We start from the raw sequence: 19,814 nt of genomic DNA, 5'->3' as shown, positions 1-19,814 counted from the left end.
CATATACATGCACACAAATAAATGCAAGCATGCACACACATAAATGCAAGCATGCACACACACACACACACACACAGAGGATGGGCTGCATTTGCAATGCAAAATGGGAAGTAAAGTAAAATAAAATTTTTCTGTTAACTTGGTTATGTGATTAAAAAGCACTGGTTGACTAAATGCATTCGAAGTATATTTTGTAGGTAGAAACTGTGCTGCTAAAATCTGTTGTGGGTTTGTGCATGTAGTGTTTGTCTCTCGCTATTTAACAAACTGTGTTGTTTTGTTTATGCCCCTATAATGTACCAATTTGGCAAAAAGAGATTGATAGAATATGTATGAGACTTTAAAATATGTACTGTGGTTGATTTAATTGAGTAAATTCCTCAAGAGTATGTCTGAGCATAGCCTCAGTCTTGTGACGGAAACAAGTAAAAAATACCAAACAATAAAATGTATTTTGGAGTATTGCACAAAATATAGAGGGCAATGTATTTAAAATAGTTCCCAGATCACTGCTGAAATTTTGTATCATTGCTAGAAGAGAGCGCCAAAAGCAAAAATGGCGGATTATACCAAGTGGAGAAAAACAGTGAAGATCTTGCTATTATGTGCAATAGAACATATCTATAGATTTAATAGCTATCACTATGTGTTATGATGAATACAAACAATATATCTATACACTGCATTTGTAAGCAACTGAGCACTCCCTCTAATTCAAACACACTGCTTATAAGCCTATTAATTTTAGAGGTAAAGGCAAACAGGCTCAATTAGTTTGCATATTTAACAGTTTGAATACAGAGTGAGTGCACAGTTACTGATCAATATTCCAACAAGAAAGAGATGTACATAGAATTCTTCCCTCTTTTTTCTGTTCATACCAAACTGTATAGATATATTACCTTTTTTTATATGTGCAGTAGGTTGGCAGGTTATGTAAGGTAAATTCCCACACCAGCGAAGCATAGACAATGGTGAAATAGCTAAGTAGATGAGGTGACAGTTTTGGTAATCAACATCATTATCATCATCAAAATTAAAAGTCTGTGTTCTATGCTGGTATAAATTGGACAGTTTGACAGGATCTGATGGGTCCAAAAGCTGCATCGTGCTCCAGTATATGTTTTGGTATGGTTCCTATGGCTGGATTCCCTTCCTAATGTCAACCACTTACAGCATGTACTTAGTACTATTTTCATGGCACTAGCACTAGTGTGGTTACCCTGCATTCTCCATTCCTTTGGCTGAGCTGGCAGGACTTCAATAGAGAGGGAGGCAGCTTCATGCTATAGGATGAAGGGACCAGAACAGAACAGGTTTCTTGCTGTTGAAAAGTTACACAGCTACTCACATTATAGAAGAGAGGATGGGAGTGGCCAGAGTAGAGCTGGAAAGAGATAAAATGAAGTTAGAGTTGACCATCAAGATACAAGGTGAACAGAAGTGGATTGACATAGGAGACCATGAATTGTGAGTGGGTAGAAGCTGTAAGAGTGTAAAGATGAGAAGAGATGGGTAGGTCAGAGGGGTGACCAGTGATGGAAAAAGTGGGTAACACTGAATGATACAAAGAAACTAAGTTAAATTGTAGATATGAAGTGTATTGGAATATGCCTTGCCAATAGAAAGAAATTTGTAATTACTGTTTAAGTAGAGAATGACAAAGGATATACTGTAAAACTATACTTATGTCAACCACAATACCACGGAGGGCCAGATGTGTCCAAAATGTAATGGCCATATTTATGATAATTTTGTTGTGCAAATGGGCTGGAAAAATGTATTTGTAATGGATTCACATGTGTGTTCAGATGTAGAGGTGGTTAGTAAAACAAGTGACAAAAAGAGAGAAGGTTTACAGTTTCATCAAGGAATGCTGAAATGTTCAGACCATGAGTTGTGGTTGATGTGAAAGTACTTCATAGATTATGAGGTTGTTGAAGTTATCTTCGAAAATGACAGAGGTTGCATCATTGTCATCATTAACTGCCAGAAAGGTAAAAGAGGCAGTAGGAAAAGAAAGTACAAATATATATATGATATATATGTATATATGATATAACATATATATATATATATGAATATGTATAGATATTTTGGGCCTTACAGAGCCAATGACTGAGACCTTTGGCATTATGTTGTGCTTGAGAAGAAGACCCATCAAGCCGACCAAATTGCAGTCGCGGCAGATACCGCAAATGTCATGCAAATGGCACCCGTGCCAGTGGCATGTAAAAGCACCCATTACACTCTTGGAGTGGTTGGCGTTAGGAGGGCATCCAGCCGTAGAAAACCATGCCAAATCAGACTGGAGTCTAGCCTTCCAACTTACCAGTCCTGGTCAAACTGTCCAACCCATGTCAGCATGGACAACTGACATCATCGGTGTATCTCAAGTAACATTGCTAGAATAGAGTAAGATAACAGGGTAACACCATTAGTAGGAAGGTAAAGGAGGAGGGTAAAATAAAACAATACAATAAAAAGTAGAGTATGAGGAGGTTTGATTTTCCATTAGTTTTATTTACAATATATACAAAGGTGTGGTATGTTACTCTTTGCAGCCATCTTATGCGGTGTGAATTCATCGTTCTCCGTTACATGGGCCCATTGCCTCAGGAGATGCGACAAGCAGATTAGCCTAGAGGCCCAGCCAGTGAAGTGTGCTCTGCAAGCGGGCCGCAGTGGGAAAAGAGATCGAACCTCGTGGTTTCTTCCCTTTATATAGTTTGCCATTGCGAGCCTCATTGTGAGCTCGCCCATGGCAAATGGATGCAGGTGAGGTCTTGCTCCAGTCTTGGAGATGGCAATGGCTGCCGCAAGATCTCACCCAATATGGCGCTGACTGCTTGTGCCGCTACAAATCCTAATGAAAATGAAAGTCATCAACATTAATGAAAATTACTCTCAAAATGAGGAAGGGTGAGAACTCTTAAACAAGCACAATTCAATGCGTTCATCTGTTGCAGGCATATCAGCTTCTATTCTAATAAGCATATATCCATCTCCTCTGCTCCCTAAAATGTCTCACTACCTGTGTACTGTGTAAGCTTCTGTTAGTTCACTTCTAGCTTAAAATAGAATAACTATTTGAACAAATTTTCTATAATTCACAATAAAACTTTAGTGACATTTTGTAACTGTTGAAGACAGAAGTCACTTATCAAATGTGGGGTCGGAATGTGAGTCAGTGGAACAGATGAATGATATTTTCAACAGCAAATTCCTTGAGAATAAAACCAAAATTGGCAATAAGTATATAAAGAGTTTTTAATGTTAGATGTTTCTTATACAACTTCATTCGTATCGTCAGTTTCCTGTGTGCTTACATGTAAAACGAAAATAATTTAACTCATTAACTGATATCGATTTTTCTTCACCCTGCAGAATTTTTAAGATAACTAAGTTAATATGCACAACTTAACTATATTGTTTATCATTCTTAGTAAATTAAATGTTATCACTGATCGAAATGTAACAGTCTTTATATTTAGATTATATAGAAAGGGAATTTTATGTACAGTGTTTCCTGCATCAATATACTGATTATTATTGTGGAAAATAATTTTTAAAAAACGATTTTACGAAAGTACGGCTCATGAATTAATGTCATTTAGTTTTGTTTAAAAGAATATCAGTTTGTTTTGCTATCCGTCAAGTTTGTTTTGTCAGAGGTAGAAATAGTGACTGAAAATGTATCACCAGACCGATATAGTTGGAAAGAAAACAGTAAGTTGATGTATTGTTAGTCGCCAATTATTGAATATGATATTTTAGTATTTCTAGTGCAGAATCCTTTGTTTTAACAAACCACAATATATAAACACCTCACGATGATGAGGTGTTGTTTACATTCAGGTGTAATCTCTATTTACAAGTGAAACATCAGTGATGCTCACTTTTAGAAGCCATTTACCAGTACGGTAACATTAAAGTATTTGTTATTAATTGTAACATATTTTCCATTGGTTTTTCTCTCTCTCTCTCTCTCTCCTGATTTTTGTTGCAATCACATCAGTTTGTAGTCAGTGTTCATATATTTTGGATATCTGAGTAGTTTCTCTTCTGACGATCAGTATGAATACATACGTTTACTTTTTGTTCAGTGTGCTTATTAAATTCACTTTAATATATGGCAGTAAAATGTAATTAAAGACATTTATTTTTTGTCGTTATTTGTAGTTCCTTTTCTCTTTAATCTCTGATCACATGTGCATTTCGTAACATATTCTTTTACCTGTTTCAGTTATTAGACTGCGGCCGTGCAGGAAACCGCCTGGAAGAATTTTTAGTCGAACGAATCGACATCTGTACTTGTTTTCTTTTTTAAGCTTGGTATTTATTTTATCGGAATCTTTTCCCCACCCGTTAATTACCAGGACGTAAACACACCAACAATGGTTGTTGGGGACAAACACAGATACATAGATATATACGTACATATAAAGTAAACAAAAATGATATTCAAAATATACGACAGCTGTTTCAGTAGAATTTTATTAATGCATTCATTGAAGATTACATCATAACACATAATAGACAATCATCAAGTAAAATTGTTAACAGGTGAGATTTCTTACATCGATCTGAACAAATCTAACGTCTGTTGGATCAGTGGTTCATTGAAACTTAACCCTGTCACGCCGTATTCCTGCTATTGCAGGAATAGGTTAAATGTTATCTCTGCCATATTCTCAGTAATGGACAACACACGCAGAGAAATAAGATGCAGCCAATTCTATCCTTTAGTTAGCCTCCAATCATTACTCTTGAGCTATGTATGGAACTATTAATTTCTGTACTCAGGGGCCCAGGTGGAAGGTAAAGTTTAACACTGGTGCCCAGGTCTGAGAGGGTTAACTTTTGAATATAAAGGATAATTAGAGGTTATGGCTTAAAACAGGCCAATAAGAAACAAAGAGATCAAACACCCATACTTTGGAGTATATCTCTATGCATATGTATATATATATATATATAAAAGGGCATTACTATAGAAGAATGCCTCACGCTAAAACTACCATAATATAGTAATGCCCTTATATAAATATAAATAAATATATTCTAGTGGAATAAATGATGGATTTTTTCCCTTATGAGTTTTTTCACGCTAACTACTTGATAAAATTCTTATAAAAGATTTTATCCTATTGGATTAATTATATATATACGTGTGTCTGTGTATCTATTGTGCGTAAATTGGAGAGATTAGGGCAAAAGTTGATGACAGTTTTATGTTTTCTGTCTGCTAGGAACCATGTAAATTATCTCTTTTAACTGAGAAAATGCCTGCTTAGTTTTGATGACCATTTAATTACGACTTATGGCTACAATATGTTTCTGGATTCTTAAACTATTTCAACATGAGTAATTCAGATAGGTGAATTTAAATAGTATGGTTGTTTGATCCCTTTGTTTCTTATTTACCCACACCTAATTATTCTATATATTCAAATGTTAAGTTTGAATGAGTTACTGATCCTAGTAATGTTGGATTTGTCCAGATCAATGTAAGAAATCTCACCTGTTTAAAATTTTACCTGATGATTGTGAGTTTTATGTAAGACATGATCCTATTAATAAAATTCAACCAAATCAGCTGTTGTAAATTTTAAATACCATTTGTGTTTATTTTTTATACCTAGACCACAGTAAGGACCAACCGCTGAGTCGGATCAATAGTTTAAATTGGATTTGGTACATGCAGAGCTACAGTATCCTACCAACATTTGATGTCTTTGTTGTTGTTTACTTCACTGTAAGCACTATGTTATTGTGCCTAGTCATTTCTGGCATCCTACATATCAATGAGCTTAGTTTCTAATGAATCTTTATAACTAATTTCTGTATACCAAATCCACTCATAAAGCTTTTGTCAGCCAGGTGCTATGCTATGGGACTGGACTAGAACCATGTGATTGGGAAGCAAACTTCTTACCACACAGCCATGCCTGCATCTATTAATAGAGAATAATTCAATGAAAATCTATTAAGTTTTATATCTTTTAGCATACATTCACTTATACTTTATCAATGTAATGTACAATTTCATTGTTGCACACAACATATCACCTGTTCCTTCATGTTTCCCAAGCATTATTCTGATAATCATCATCATCATCGGAATATATAATATGCATTCCAATGTCCTGAGTGGTCCTAGAGTATTAGGCTAGCTCTACAATGACTGCACTCTTCTAGTTATGACTGTTTATTGAATACAGCCAGGTACAACTGCATATATAGTGAACAATACTGCATCAGTAGTTTAACTAGTAATGATTAAGTTTTCTACTAAAACACTGTTCAAACAACCACAGCAATTCTTTGTCAACAGATATGGATACAAATACCAAAGATAAAAGATAATATTTGTAACATTTTTATTTTCTTTTTCTGGCATCTCCAGATTTTAATGCCTTAGGTGATCACTTTGCTTGTTTAATGTGTAGCGATGGTCTTACCAATCTCTAGTCTCCAGTAACATTTCTCTGACCACCTCTCCATATCTTTAAGTGCACAATACCCAAGAGACCAGAAGAAATTCGATATATTCAGTTCAAAAACCAGACATGTCATAATTGAGACCACTCTTTAGTTGCCTCAAAGACATGACAACCTCTCGGTGTCATGATAAAACTCACCCAGTGCACTTTATAAGGTGGTTCTGTTAGGACAGGAGAAAAGTATGAGTAAGACATGATCCTCTAACCCCATCTAGAAGAGCAGTGACTCGAAAGAAGAATTGACTCAAACCATGATAGCCTGTCTGTTCTATGCCATCATGGAAAATAGATGCAATTGATGGTGGTGGTGGTGATGAGGATGAGGATGAAATATTGTGTTGTGCAGTGTTTATCTAAATATAGTCATTGTCACATGATACTTTATTTTCAAAAGTTGTATCCAACTGAACAGCCAAACTATTACTATTGAACTGTCACCCTTTTAATAGACCATATTCCATGCAAACATCCAAATTGCCTGCAATAATATCAACCCACCTGGAAAATGAATTGCTTTGATTCCTTTTGTTATTTATTAACAGTGTTTCACAGCCGGTTGTTGGTATCTTCTGAATTTACAATAGTAATGAGAATTGGTTTGTTAACATAAATTTATATGTCTTATTAAGATATTATAATTACACTTTGGCTGAAAAAATATCTCTGAGATATTTGTGCTAAGATATTGTTTCAGACTAATATGGCTATATCAGTAATGTAAATTACAAAAGAAGACTGAAACAGATGTGTCTCTATTTTCCTACACATGAGTACAGCAATGAATTCCGGGTAGAGGTAGGGGTCCACCAAGGTTCCGTCCTCAGCCCCCTATTATTTACCATAGTCCTCCAGGCAATCACAGAGGAGTTCAAGACAGGTTGCCCCTGGGAGCTCCTCTATGCTGATGACCTTGCCCTAATTGCGGAGTCACTATCAGAACTAGAGGAGAAGTTTCAGGTGTGGAAGCAAGGTCTAGAATTGAAGGGCCTTAGAGTCAACCTAGCTAAAACCAAAATCCTAATAAGTAGGAAGGTAGATAAAACACAAACCCCTTCAGGTAGATGGCCCTGCTCAGTATGTAGAAAAGGAGTAGGTAGTAACTCTATAAGATGTACCCGGTGCAAGCTATGGACACATAAGAGGTGCAGCAACATCAAAGGCAGGTTAACTAGCAAGTTAGTTTTTGTTTGTGGCAGATGTTCAGGTGCAATAAAGACTGCAAACAAACAGGAAACAACTTCTATCTCATTCCAGGGTGAAAAACTAGAGGTAGTCGATAGCTTCCGCTATCTGGGCGACCAAGTTAGTAGTGGGGGTGGGTGCGCTGAAAGTGTAGCTGCTAGAATAAGAATAGCCTGGGCAAAGTTTAGAGAGCTCTTACCCCTGCTGGCGACAAAGGGACTCTCACTCAGAGTAAAAGGCAGACTGTATGACGCATGCGTACGAACAACCATGCTACATGGCAGTGAAACATGGGCTGTAACTGCTGAGGACATACGTAAGCTCGCAAGGAATGAAGCCAGTATGCTCCGTTGGATGTGTAATGTCAATGTGAATACCCGTCAGAGTGTAAGTATCTTGAGAGAAAAGCTGAACATTAGAAGCATCAGTTGTGGCGTGCAAGAGAGACGATTGCGCTGGTATGGACATGTGGTGAGAATGGAGGAGGATAGCTGCGTGAAAAAGTGCCACACCCTAACAGTTGAGGGAACCCGTGGAAGAGGTAGGCCCAGGAAGACCTGGGCTGAGGTGGTGAGGCAAGACCTTCGTACATTGGGCCTCACCGAGGCGATGACTACGGACCGAGACCTTTGGAAATGGGCTGTGCGTGAGAAGACCCGGCAAGCCAAGTAAGATCGTTGCCAGTGCCCCTGGACTGGTTCTTGTGCGGGTGGCACATGAGATGCACCATTTTGAGCGTGGCCGTTGCCAGTACCGCCTGACTGGCTCCTGTAGGATTTTCGAGCGAGATCGTTGCCAGTGCCCCTGGACTGGCTTGTGCGGGTGGCACATAAAAGACACCATTTCGAGCGTGGCCGTTTTCGTGCGGGTGACACGTAAAAGCACCCACTACACTCTCTGAGTGGTTGGCGTTAGGAAGGGCATCCAGCTGTAGAAACTCTGCCAAATCAGACTGGAGCCTGGTGTTGCCATCCGGTTTCACCAGTCCTCAGTCAAATCGTCCAACCCATGCTAGCATGGAAAGCGGACGTTAAACGACGATGATGATGATGATGATGATGAACCCAATGTATAAATTTGTTCATATACTTAGATTTTTCCATTTTTACTCCAGTATGCTTTGCTAATGAGGCCATAATAAGATCAAAATATACCAGGAGTTGTTGCCTATACATGCCATAATTAATAAAATTATATTAGTCATTGATTAATATTGTTTTATTCTCATTTAATAATCATTTCTAGTTATAGTTTTTTTTTAGTGTTTCTTGCATCAAATGTGATAGAACTAACTGAATTATTACTTTTCATCCAGATCTATGTTCATAAATTATCTATTTGTAAATACATCTATGAAAAAACAACCTACTCTTCTTTCTACACTAGCATATTTATTATCTCCTTTCCAAATATCACATCTTCCATTTACACATATTCATACTATTGTGCCTTTCTTCTGTACATATCATTTCAGTATCTCTAGTCAAGATTTACCTTCAAAATAACCTTTGTGTCAACTTTCCATTGTCCTTTTCACCTTATATTATTTATTTCAGGGTTTGTGGCAACATTGCCAATTCACGAAATTTGTCAGATTTTGAACACTGAAGACTGACATGATCAAAAATACAAGTAACTATTCTCTGTAACCTAAAGCAGCAATGAAGTTTATAAACAAATTATAATAAAAAAATAATTTCAAAAAATGAAGTTTCTCTTGGTTTATCTAGGTGTCTCTTAAGAACTGAAGTCAGTTTACTGGTGCCTTTTAATTCCAAGAATGGACTCTAGGAAAAAACAAAAACTGTCCAAATAAAATATCATGAAACTGTTTCTTTATGACTGAGACATCATCAGTCTTTATCAGATATCACTTTTTAGTTCAAAAGAAAATACATTGCAACTTCAGTATTTATTAAGAGGATTCATGCAATTTATTAATATTCTCCATGGAGGTATTTGATAACAGAATATTTTAGAATATTTGTGTAGTAATTATGGAGAATAAACTGGGTGAGAGTCAGGCTTGTGATCAAACAGAGCCTGAATCCAGTGACATATCTTATCAGACATATGAAGATACAGAGAAGGTATCATATTACTTTGACAATGATATGAAAACATTCGCACAATCTGATACCTTATTTAAGCAAAAATTACTTCATACAAGCTCAAAGCTTAAATATTTAAAAATTTATAGTAAAACAATTGCTAAAACCAGCTCTTTGTCTTTGCATAAAAATGTTCAGAAAGATAAGAAAATTTACCAATGCATAATCTGTGACAAAACTTTCTTTGACAGCAGTAATTTGACCAAGCATAAGCGTATTCATACAGGTGAAAAACCATACCACTGTGATATTTGTGGGAGAGCATTCTCTCAGCAAGGTCATTTGACTACACATAAGTATACTCACTCAGGTGAAAAACCATATCATTGTGATATCTGTGGCAAAAGATTCTCTCAAAGTGATAAATTAATTCTTCACAAACGAACTCACACAGGAGAGAAACCATATCAATGTGGTATTTGTGCTAAAACATTTTCACGAAGGTCTTATCTGAAAAGACACAAATACATTCACACAAGGGAAAAACCATATAGCTGTGATGTCTGTGGGAAAACATTCTCTCAGAGAGGCAATATGACTGTTCACAAACGTACTCATACTGGTGAGAAGCCATACCACTGTGATATATGTGAGAAAACATTCTCGGAATATAATAAATTGACTCGTCACAAACAGGTTCACACAGGAGAGAAACCATACCACTGTGATGTCTGTAGGAAAACATTCTCTGAGAGTACTGGATTAACTAGACATATACGCATGCACACTGGTGAGAAACCATACCACTGTGATATATGTGGGAAAACATTCTCTCAGAATGGTCATTTAACTCAACATGTTCGTATTCACACTGGTGAAAATCCATACCACTGTCATATCTGTAGTAAAACATTTTCTCAGAGAGGTCATTTAAAACTTCATGTACGTGGTCACACAGGTGAAAGACCATTCAGCTGTGATATTTGTGGTAAGGCATATGCTGATAATCAAAGTTTAACCCGTCACAAACCTGTTCATGTACGCAAATAAGAAACATCATGAAATCAAGACAAAATATCCATTAAATATGGTAGCTTTACTTATAAATCAAATGTCATGGAACATCATGAAAATTAGCTGAAAGTAAAGTTTATATAATGTTCTATTACTTGAAGTATTTGAGAATATTTTGTAACATTTTAAAGAAAATTATGTCTCAGTGTTGTAATATTTACTATTGTTAACTTTCTATAACACTGTTTTATCAGATACCAACCAAAATGTTTATTTGGTTGAGAAAAGTTTCAATAAAATATTCACACACAATATATTAAAATTAATTTCATTGATTTATGTTTCCTTATTGTGTTGTTTTTATGTCTGTCAAACTTGAAAAATCTCATGTTTGAGAAATTTCTGGTGTCAGGTTCTCTCAAATTGGATATTTTATTTTATTTTTTTTTGTTTTTTCCAGGATATCCTGGAAAATGTTAAATAAAATTGATGTGATAATGGAACTGAATGTAGATTTATGTTTGTCAATGTATCTGGTTTAATGTCAGTCAAAAATGAGGTGTTCAAATATTTTATAATTAAATTTTATATAAATGTGTAAAATTGTTCACTATTTACTTTGGATTAACATCAAACTTAATTTGGTTACACAGATATTTGTCACTATGTTTATTGATGCTGCGAACAGTTGACAGTTGTATTTTGTGTGAATTATTTTTGTGATTTAAAACTTTTGTTATCATATATTTCTGTTGAAATACATTGCCTTTGTTTCAGTTGATTTTGAAAATAAAAAAAAAATTAGTAAAATAACTTTGTCATTATTAAGCTGGTGTTTGAAACAAATTGATATGAAATTTTGATGGAAAGTTTTAATTTAGATCACTTTAAAACATGAAGTTTGAGTCATGGAACCAGGAGCAGTCTCAGGTAGGTTGGTGTCAAAAGAGTTAAGATTAAAACTGTAATAATCTATGAAAGCTATTTCATCTGTTCTGCAAAAGTAATTTTGTGTAGTTGGAAGAATGAGTTACTCTAAAAGTCCAACTTTAATTAGAATGACCTCCCTTTCATTCAAAATATTGAAGAATATGATAGCAAAAAATATAAATTATGAGGAGAGCCATGACTAACTGAAATGTTGATATTTGAAAGATACAGAATATAGTGTATATGTAGGCATTCATCAAGGTTTATTATTATCAATAACAGACTTCAGATATGGTTACAATATATGATGTCCCTATATGTTGATAATTTAATTCACTGTTTAGGTCAGGTTGGAGGTGATCTAAGGATCAGTGGCCTTATTAGCTTGTGGTGATGACTGCGGTATCAACAATTAGTAACTGCACAAGCATGCAGGTTCAAGCAAACTAGCAACATCCATGGAAGTCCCACAGTTATGTTTGAAAACTGAAAGACTGAAGTTTACAGAGACCTATGAAGTATATAATTTCTTTTGAAACTGCATTCTTTGCTGTGATGTTTGTTTCTTGAAGTAGAGTAAAGTTTCAAAGTTATTTTCTAAAAAGTATAAATCATCTTTGAAAATTATATTTGTTATACGCATCTCAATTTATCTTTCTTGTGATTTCTTATTTCTATTTTTACATCCTGAAGTAAATATACTCTAGGAAGTGTTATATATAATTGTCTGTTAGAAAATATTAGTTCACTTCTCTTTGTCTTTCCATTGTGACTAAAATTATTAAAAATATGTTCAAGGAATAATAAGCAAACACTTTAAATAATCTTAACTATGTAACTATGCAATGAAATCAAAGATGTTAATTCTACTATTGTATGACTATGTTGATAATGCTTTAATAAAATTTTGATATATTGCACATCTTGCCTTTCATATCAAATAAGGGCATAAGACTGGACTTGAACATACACTCCCCTTGAATGAAGTATAGCAGCTGTCCTACAGTGAATTCTTAAAAAAACTTTACACATACACATGCATGCACACTTGACACATACATATATATTTATGTATGTATTTATTTCACATTGAAATAATTTGCAAATAATTTAAATGCTGTTTATAACACTGTCGGCCACCTCATTGATTTTGTTCCATAGTTTAATAGAAATATAAATTTTTGTGTGCATATTAGATTATGTCTTTGATTTTATTTCATAGTTAAGCAAAACATACATCAACCCGAGCAGAATGATATTACAGATAAGATTTACAGATTAGTAATCTGTGTGTGTATCCATTCATGTGAGTTTGTATAAAATGTACGCATCCACAAAGTTCTGTATAAACTGTGTCCACATATATGATGTGATGACCCAGCTAATGCAATCCATTGGAACAGAATTAACCTACATAGTTTAGGTTTCAACTTTTCGAGTGTGGTTGATGCCAGTACCACTTGACTGGCTCCCATGCCAGTGGTATATAAAAAGCACCCACTACACTCTTGGAGTGGTTGGCATTAGGAAGGGCATCCAGCTGTAGAAACCTAGCCAGAACAGATTGGAGCCTGGGCAGCCTCCTGGCTTGCCAGTCCTCAGTCAAACCGTCCAACCCATGCTAGCATGGAAGACGGACATTAAACGATGATGATGATGATGATATATATATAATATAATATATTGCTGTACCACTGAAATTTAGGTAAACAAAGTGTATTACATAAAAGATAATGTGTGTGAGTGAGAGAGAGAGAGAACGAGAGTGTCACTTACACATACATGCAAAAAAATACATGATGTGCACCTTCACTCACTCTTTCTCTCTCTCCCACGCACACAAAAATGAAACACATTAGTTATGATTTTAGTTTCGGTGCCAAAAATTGAGAAGGGAAAATGATTTCTTTTTTCTTCTGAAACCTCTGCAATCTAGGATTAATATATCCAGTGATTTTAAGAGGTATGAAAAAGATATTTTGTTTGAATATTATACTTTTACTTGTTTCACACACACACACACACACACAAGTACTAACGTTTTTTCAGGAGAATTTTGTATCATTCTTTATCTCTCCTGCCCAGACTTCGTTACCACCACTTTCTCTACCTTCAGCATTTTCACTTATTCTATTCAATCTTCCCCCATATCCCGGAATCATTGGAATTTTTTGTTTTTCATTGACTGAATTCCGGTGACCAAATTTGCTACAAAACCCTTCGTCACCCACTGACTATCTCTTTCTCTCTCACTCTCTCTCTTTCTCCCCACACAAAAACAAAACAAATTTCGGCGCCAAAAATTGCAAAAAGAAAATCTATTTTTGGCGCCGAAATGTGTTTCATTTTTGTGTGGAGAGAGAGAGAGTGAATGAGTGGGTGACGAAGTTTATTTACCTAAACATTGAATGGGTAACAATCTATCATAATTATATATATGATCATCATCACCATCATCGTTTAACGTCTGCTTTCCATTCTGGCATGGGTTGAACGGTTTGACTGAGGAGTGGCAAGCCAGGAAAATCTATTCGGGATTATTATATATATTTTATCTAGTGATTTTAAGAGGTAGGAAAAAGATATTTTGTTAATATTTTACTCCATTTCACTCATATATACAAAAACTCTAACGTGTTTTTTTAAAGATGAATTTATTGTCTACCTCTCCACACTTCGTTACCACTAACTTCTCTAACCTCTACATCTTCACTTATTCATTTCAAACTTCTTTGAATTTTCAATCTAATGTAATCCACACTCTCTCGAAAACGTATTTCTGCAAAATGTTATCTAAAATTATGGGTAAAGAAAGAAATAGCAAAAAATATTTGAAAATGGTGGTGAACTTTCCGAGGATTCCACCCCACCTCGTTTTCCGGACCCCCAAAAGAGTTTTGTGACATATTAGGAGGTCACCGGAATTCATTCAAAGTAAAAAAAAAAATTCCAATGATTCCCACCCACCCCTTTTTTCTGAACAAAAATAAGGGGTTTGCAGCATATTAGGAGGTCAGGATACTTGATTCCATGCAAAAAATTCGAGTTTTTTTTTTCTTAGTGAAAATCGTGCAGGTGAAAAGATCAATGGGGATGAGGAGTGAAATTTCCGAGGTTTCCACCTCACCCAACCCCGTTTTCCGGACCCAAAAATGGGTTTTGTAGCATATTAGGAGATCACCGGATTCATTCAACGAAAAAATAAAAAAATTCCAATGATTCCAGGATATGGTGGGGGGGGGGCGTTCTCCCTCCCACTTTTTTTCCGAACAAAAATAAGGAGTTTGTAGCTTATTAGGAGGTCAGGGTACTTGATTCCACGCAAAAAATCCGAGTTTTTTTTTTGTTTTGTTTGCTTTCTTAGTGAAAATCGTGCCGGTGAAAGAATCAAATAACACCCTTGATTCCACGTAAAAAATCCGCAGTTTTTTTTTCTTAGTGAACGCGTGCGGGTGTATTTCTCAAAATTTACCGAATATTCTACGTTATTGAACGAAACAAACATATACTTATTCGGCTCCCTAGCCTAGGACATTCAGTCTGTAATAGGGGCGCATAAGATGCAGGACAATTTTTGTCATACACTCAAAAATTGAAAAGGAAAGCGCATTTTTTATATGCCAGCAAATAGTTATAGAAAGAGAAATCCTTTTACGAAAATGCAGCTGATAGATAGCTACTTAAAACTACGGAAGTGTGTCTAAATTTTGTCGCACTACAGTTAATGTCTGTTCATCCTTGTGTTATTGTACCAAATTTTGAGAAAAGACAGAAAGAAAACTATTGAATGTAAGGTTTTAGTATTTCTAATGGTAACATCTCTGTTGTGACAACTCATAATATGTATTAATGGTTACATGTTATTTTGCTTTTATGTTTAATCTCTATTATCTGTTCACTTTTAGAAATTTTTAGCCGACATTAAACATGGTAACCTCTAGTATTTGTTTATTAATTATCACATGTTATCACGATGTACTCCTTCGTTTTTTTCTCTCGTTGTCAACTGAGTGTTAATTCAGCCAAATCAATTTTTAGTCAGCCTTTATTTCTGACATCCAGGGAAATTTTCTATTTCATCGAGTCCTCGTGTGTGTACATAGATATATAGGTTTATCTTGTATTCATGCTTAATTATTGTATTTTAACAAGATATAATTAAACCAAAATGCGGTGGAAACATTAAATATATTTACACCCAACCGTTGATTGTATCTTCTCGTGTTATTTCTAATTAGACGTGTTAATCATCATATTAAGTAACAAAAGTTAAGTGAAAACTATTTTAAGATTTGCTCATCTTTTAAATCGTAGTGCATACTGTTGCTGTCATACTCGTAAACTTTATCATAAAATTCATCAGATTTTTCAAGCATGAGTTTCAATTTTGATATATTCTAATGTTGCAACTCTTCTGTCTTTTTCCTTTGCCTTTCAACATCGACACACTACTGTCAAAGAAGCACTGTTTATGCAGATCGAACTAATCGGCTCAGCAAACTTGTATTTATATCGTCGAGCCCTATATTTCTGTTTATGGTCAGAATGTTATGTATCAATTGTTGCGCTTGGCAGTATTGACGAGTCTTCAGACACAGTGGCCGGAAGCACTCATATGAAAATATAACTGCTGTTTTATTCTGAGTATGTTTTTTTTTCTCCAAACATTTAGCAGTCTGTAGTGGACATGTCCAATAAACACTCCTCCTCTCCCCTTTCTTTGTTATAAGGAAACGAAGTCAGAGCATAGGGGGAGACATCAAGTTGTAATAATGCTAGAATGAAAATGAGAAGTTACATTATGTAAACAGTAGCATTTAATTAACAAATATATTATTGTTATAATAATGAGGGAGACAAAATGTTTTAGAGCTGCAAAGAACTTTACTGTTGCTATTTCTAGCATGCTAGGGAATTTTTAATAATTGAATTTTGCTTGACGTTTTGGAAATGGATTTTTTTTTAATGAAATATGCAAACACTAGCTAAATTATTGCTTACTATGCAGATAACATCTTTGACTTATCTATTCGTTCACAGTATCTCTTCTGTTCTTTCTATGTATCCCATCATTATCTCCACTCTAAAGGACTTTTAGCAAAAGATATGATAGTCAGTAATATGACGCAGTACAGAAATTTATTAAACACCTTGTAAATCAATATGCAAAGGTTATCAGAATATACATTCAAATAACCATGATAAATTCAATTAGTACAAACATTAGTTTCATTCAAGAATGTCATAATGCAGAAAGTCAACTGTATACAGAGAGAATCAGAAGGCAATAATTTTATTTTAATCTAATAAAACAATTTATTTTACACACTTTTAGAACGCTGAACAATTGTGTGCAACAGGGACCTTTTATTGTGTACAAACCATAAAGTTTAGACCTCAGTCTGACAAGAATATAGTGGAAGACATGAATAGATTTGGTTTCACTTACTACATATTTACATGGGTTCAACTGCCTTTTAGATGAAGTTGGATATAAATTCCATAGTACAGACGCTAGTACTACTGAAGAGACTAAATTCTGCAAGCCGGATAAATTGACATAACACCATTTTGAGCATGGCCGTTGCCAGTACCGCCTGACTGGCCTTCATGCCGGTGGCACGTAAAGGCACCCACTTCACTCTCGGAGTGGTTGGCGTTAGGAAGGGCATCCAGCTGTAGAAACTCTGCCAAATCAGATTGGAGCCTGGTGTAGCCATCTGGTTTCACCAGTCCTCAGTCAAATCGTCCAACCCATGCTAGCATGGAAAGCGGACGTTAAACTACGACGATGATGATGATGAAACTCATCACAGCATACAACTTGACAGTCAAGAGAAAAATTAGGTATGAAGAGTCAGAATTACTCAGGAACATAATAACCAGGAAAGCATGTTCTGGATGAGGCTGATAGAATGAGAAGCTTCAAACGATGTGGTCAATTCAACAACGTACTAGCAGCAACTGAATTAACTTTGTTTGAAGGCACATTCTAGCCTTGGGTGGAAGTTGTTTGAATGTGTACAACGCCAACCCTACCTGGTTAGTGTCTGTCCAAACAACTAACTTGTGCTCCAGAAAAAAGAGAAATTTATCCTGTCTTCCTACAGACTCACCTGCACACTACATTATCCACTTGCACTTCATAGTCATCCTTATGTATGTTTTCTCTGTAACTATTTTCTCATTTTTCTTTATTATTCCAACATCTCTTTGTGTTACTATTTCATTGTCCTTTTTACCTTATATTCTTTATTTCAGGATTTATGGTGACATTGAGATGGTAATTGCTGATCCAAGATTTATCAAGGACTTTGGCATACTTTGAAGAAAGAAGACAGACATTATCAAAAAACTCAATTAACTATTCTTTATGACCTTGATTAGGTTTCTGTGAAGTTTAAATTATGGTTATAAACAGATAATACAATATAGACTTGATAACATAATATCTATCTTGGTTTACGTGTAATTTCTTTTGTATCTGAGTGTCTATCGAAAACTAGGGTCAGTTTACTTGCTGGTTTTTAATTCCAAGAATGGACTCTAGGAAAAAACAAAAACTGTCCAAATAAAATATCATGAAACTGTTTCTTTATGACTGAGACATCATCAGTCTTTATCAGATATCACTTTTTAGTTCAAAAGAAAATACATTGCAACTTCAATATTTATTAAGTGGATTCAAGCACTTTAGTATTCTCCATGGAGGTATTTGACAATAACAGAATATTTTAGAATATTTGTGTAGTAATTATGGAGAATAAACTGGGTGAGAGTCAGGCTTGTGATCAAACAGAGGCTGAATCCAGTGACATATCTTATCAGACATATGAAGATACAGAGAAGGTATCATATTACTTTCAAAGTGATATGAAAACATTCACACAATCTGATACCTTATTTAAGCAAAAATTGCTTCATAAAAGCTCAAAGCTTAAATATTTAAAAATTTATAGTAAAACAATTGCTAAAACCAGTTCTTTATCTTTGCATAAAAATGTTCAGAAGGATAAGAAAGTTTATCAATGCATAATCTGTGACAAAGCCTTTTCTGACAGCGGTAATTTAACTAAGCATAAACGTATTCATACAGGTGAAAAACCTTACCAGTGTGATATTTGTGGGAGAGCATTCTCTCAGCAAGCTCATTTGACTACACACAAATATTCTCACTCAGGTGAGAAACCATATTGCTGTGATATCTGTGGGAAAAGATATTCTCAAAGTCATAAATTAACTATTCATAAACGAACTCACACAGGAGAAAAACCATATCAATGTGGTATTTGTGCTAAAACATTTTCTGGAAGTTCTTATTTGAATAGACACATATCCATTCACACAAATGAAAAGCCATACAGCTGTGATGTCTGTGGGAAAGCATTTTCTCAAAGAGGTAACATGATTCATCACAAACGTATTCACACAAGTGAGAAACCATATCACTGTGATATCTGTGGAAAAACTTTCTCTGCTTGTCAAAGTTTAACTATTCACAAACAGGTTCACACAGGAGATAAACCATTTTACTGTGATATTTGTGAGAAAACCTTCTTTGACAGAACTGGATTGACTAGACACATACGCACACACACTGGTGAGAAACCATATCACTGTGATATTTGTGATAAAACATTCTCTCAGAATGCTCATTTAACTCAACATTCACGCATTCATACAGGTGAGAAACCATACCACTGTGATATCTGTGGTAAAACATTTTCTCAGAGCAGTCATTTGACACTTCATGTACGTGGTCACACAGGTGAGAGACCATACAATTGTGATATTTGTGGTAAAGCATATGTTGATAAGCAGAGTTTAACACGTCACAGATCTGTTCACACAGGCAACCCATCCAGTGCCATGTCTGTGAAGAAGCATTTTCTAAAAGTGGTACTTTGATCCCAAAGAAAGTCAAATGATAAAACAGTAGAATTATTTTAAAAGAAATTGTATATATAATTACTTCGTAATGGAATTTCTGTGTGACAGTTAATGTAATGTTATAAACATTATGCAAAATATTTGAAAGCCATGTTTATATACTATTGTTTTGTTAATTGAATTATTAAAGAATATTTTGTATTATTAAATATCATATTGTAATATTTATGTCTTTCTAAAA

At 35.0% G+C, this 19,814-nt stretch overlaps 2 protein-coding genes across 5 annotated transcripts; both read left to right on the top strand.

Annotated features, from left to right (window-relative positions):
* Positions 1-20: 20 nt before the first annotated feature.
* Positions 21-11,563, top strand: LOC128248338 (uncharacterized). Of its 2 annotated transcripts, none has more exons than XM_052969346.2 (2): positions 21-3,729; positions 9,245-11,563. In XM_052969346.2, exon 2 carries the CDS (start codon positions 9,686-9,688, stop codon positions 10,787-10,789), a length of 1,104 nt encoding a protein of 367 aa, XP_052825306.1. In that variant the 5' UTR covers positions 21-3,729; positions 9,245-9,685; the 3' UTR covers positions 10,790-11,563. The 2 variants fall into 2 exon arrangements, with proteins under 2 accessions (XP_052825306.1, XP_089211994.1); XM_089355868.1 differs by having other exon boundaries at positions 4,247-11,563.
* A 3,142-nt stretch (positions 11,564-14,705) lies between these two features.
* On the top strand, positions 14,706-19,814 carry LOC106881334 (uncharacterized). Of its 3 annotated transcripts, none has more exons than XM_014931687.3 (3): positions 14,706-15,472; positions 16,147-16,327; positions 17,945-19,814. In XM_014931687.3, the coding sequence occupies exon 3, from the start codon at positions 18,440-18,442 to the stop codon at positions 19,589-19,591; it is 1,152 nt and encodes a 383-aa protein (XP_014787173.1). In that variant the 5' UTR covers positions 14,706-15,472; positions 16,147-16,327; positions 17,945-18,439; the 3' UTR covers positions 19,592-19,814. The 3 variants fall into 3 exon arrangements, with proteins under 3 accessions (XP_014787173.1, XP_014787172.1, XP_014787174.1); XM_014931686.3 differs by having other exon boundaries at positions 16,144-16,327; XM_014931688.3 differs by lacking the exon at positions 16,147-16,327.

The sequence above is a fragment of the Octopus bimaculoides genome, chromosome 7 (assembly GCF_046866305.1).
Source record: "Octopus bimaculoides isolate indiv1 chromosome 7, ASM4686630v1, whole genome shotgun sequence".
NCBI lineage: Eukaryota > Metazoa > Mollusca > Cephalopoda > Octopoda > Octopodidae > Octopus > Octopus bimaculoides.
The sequence above is the reverse complement of the archived record's forward strand: the minus strand, read 5'-3'. Positions and strand labels throughout refer to the sequence as shown.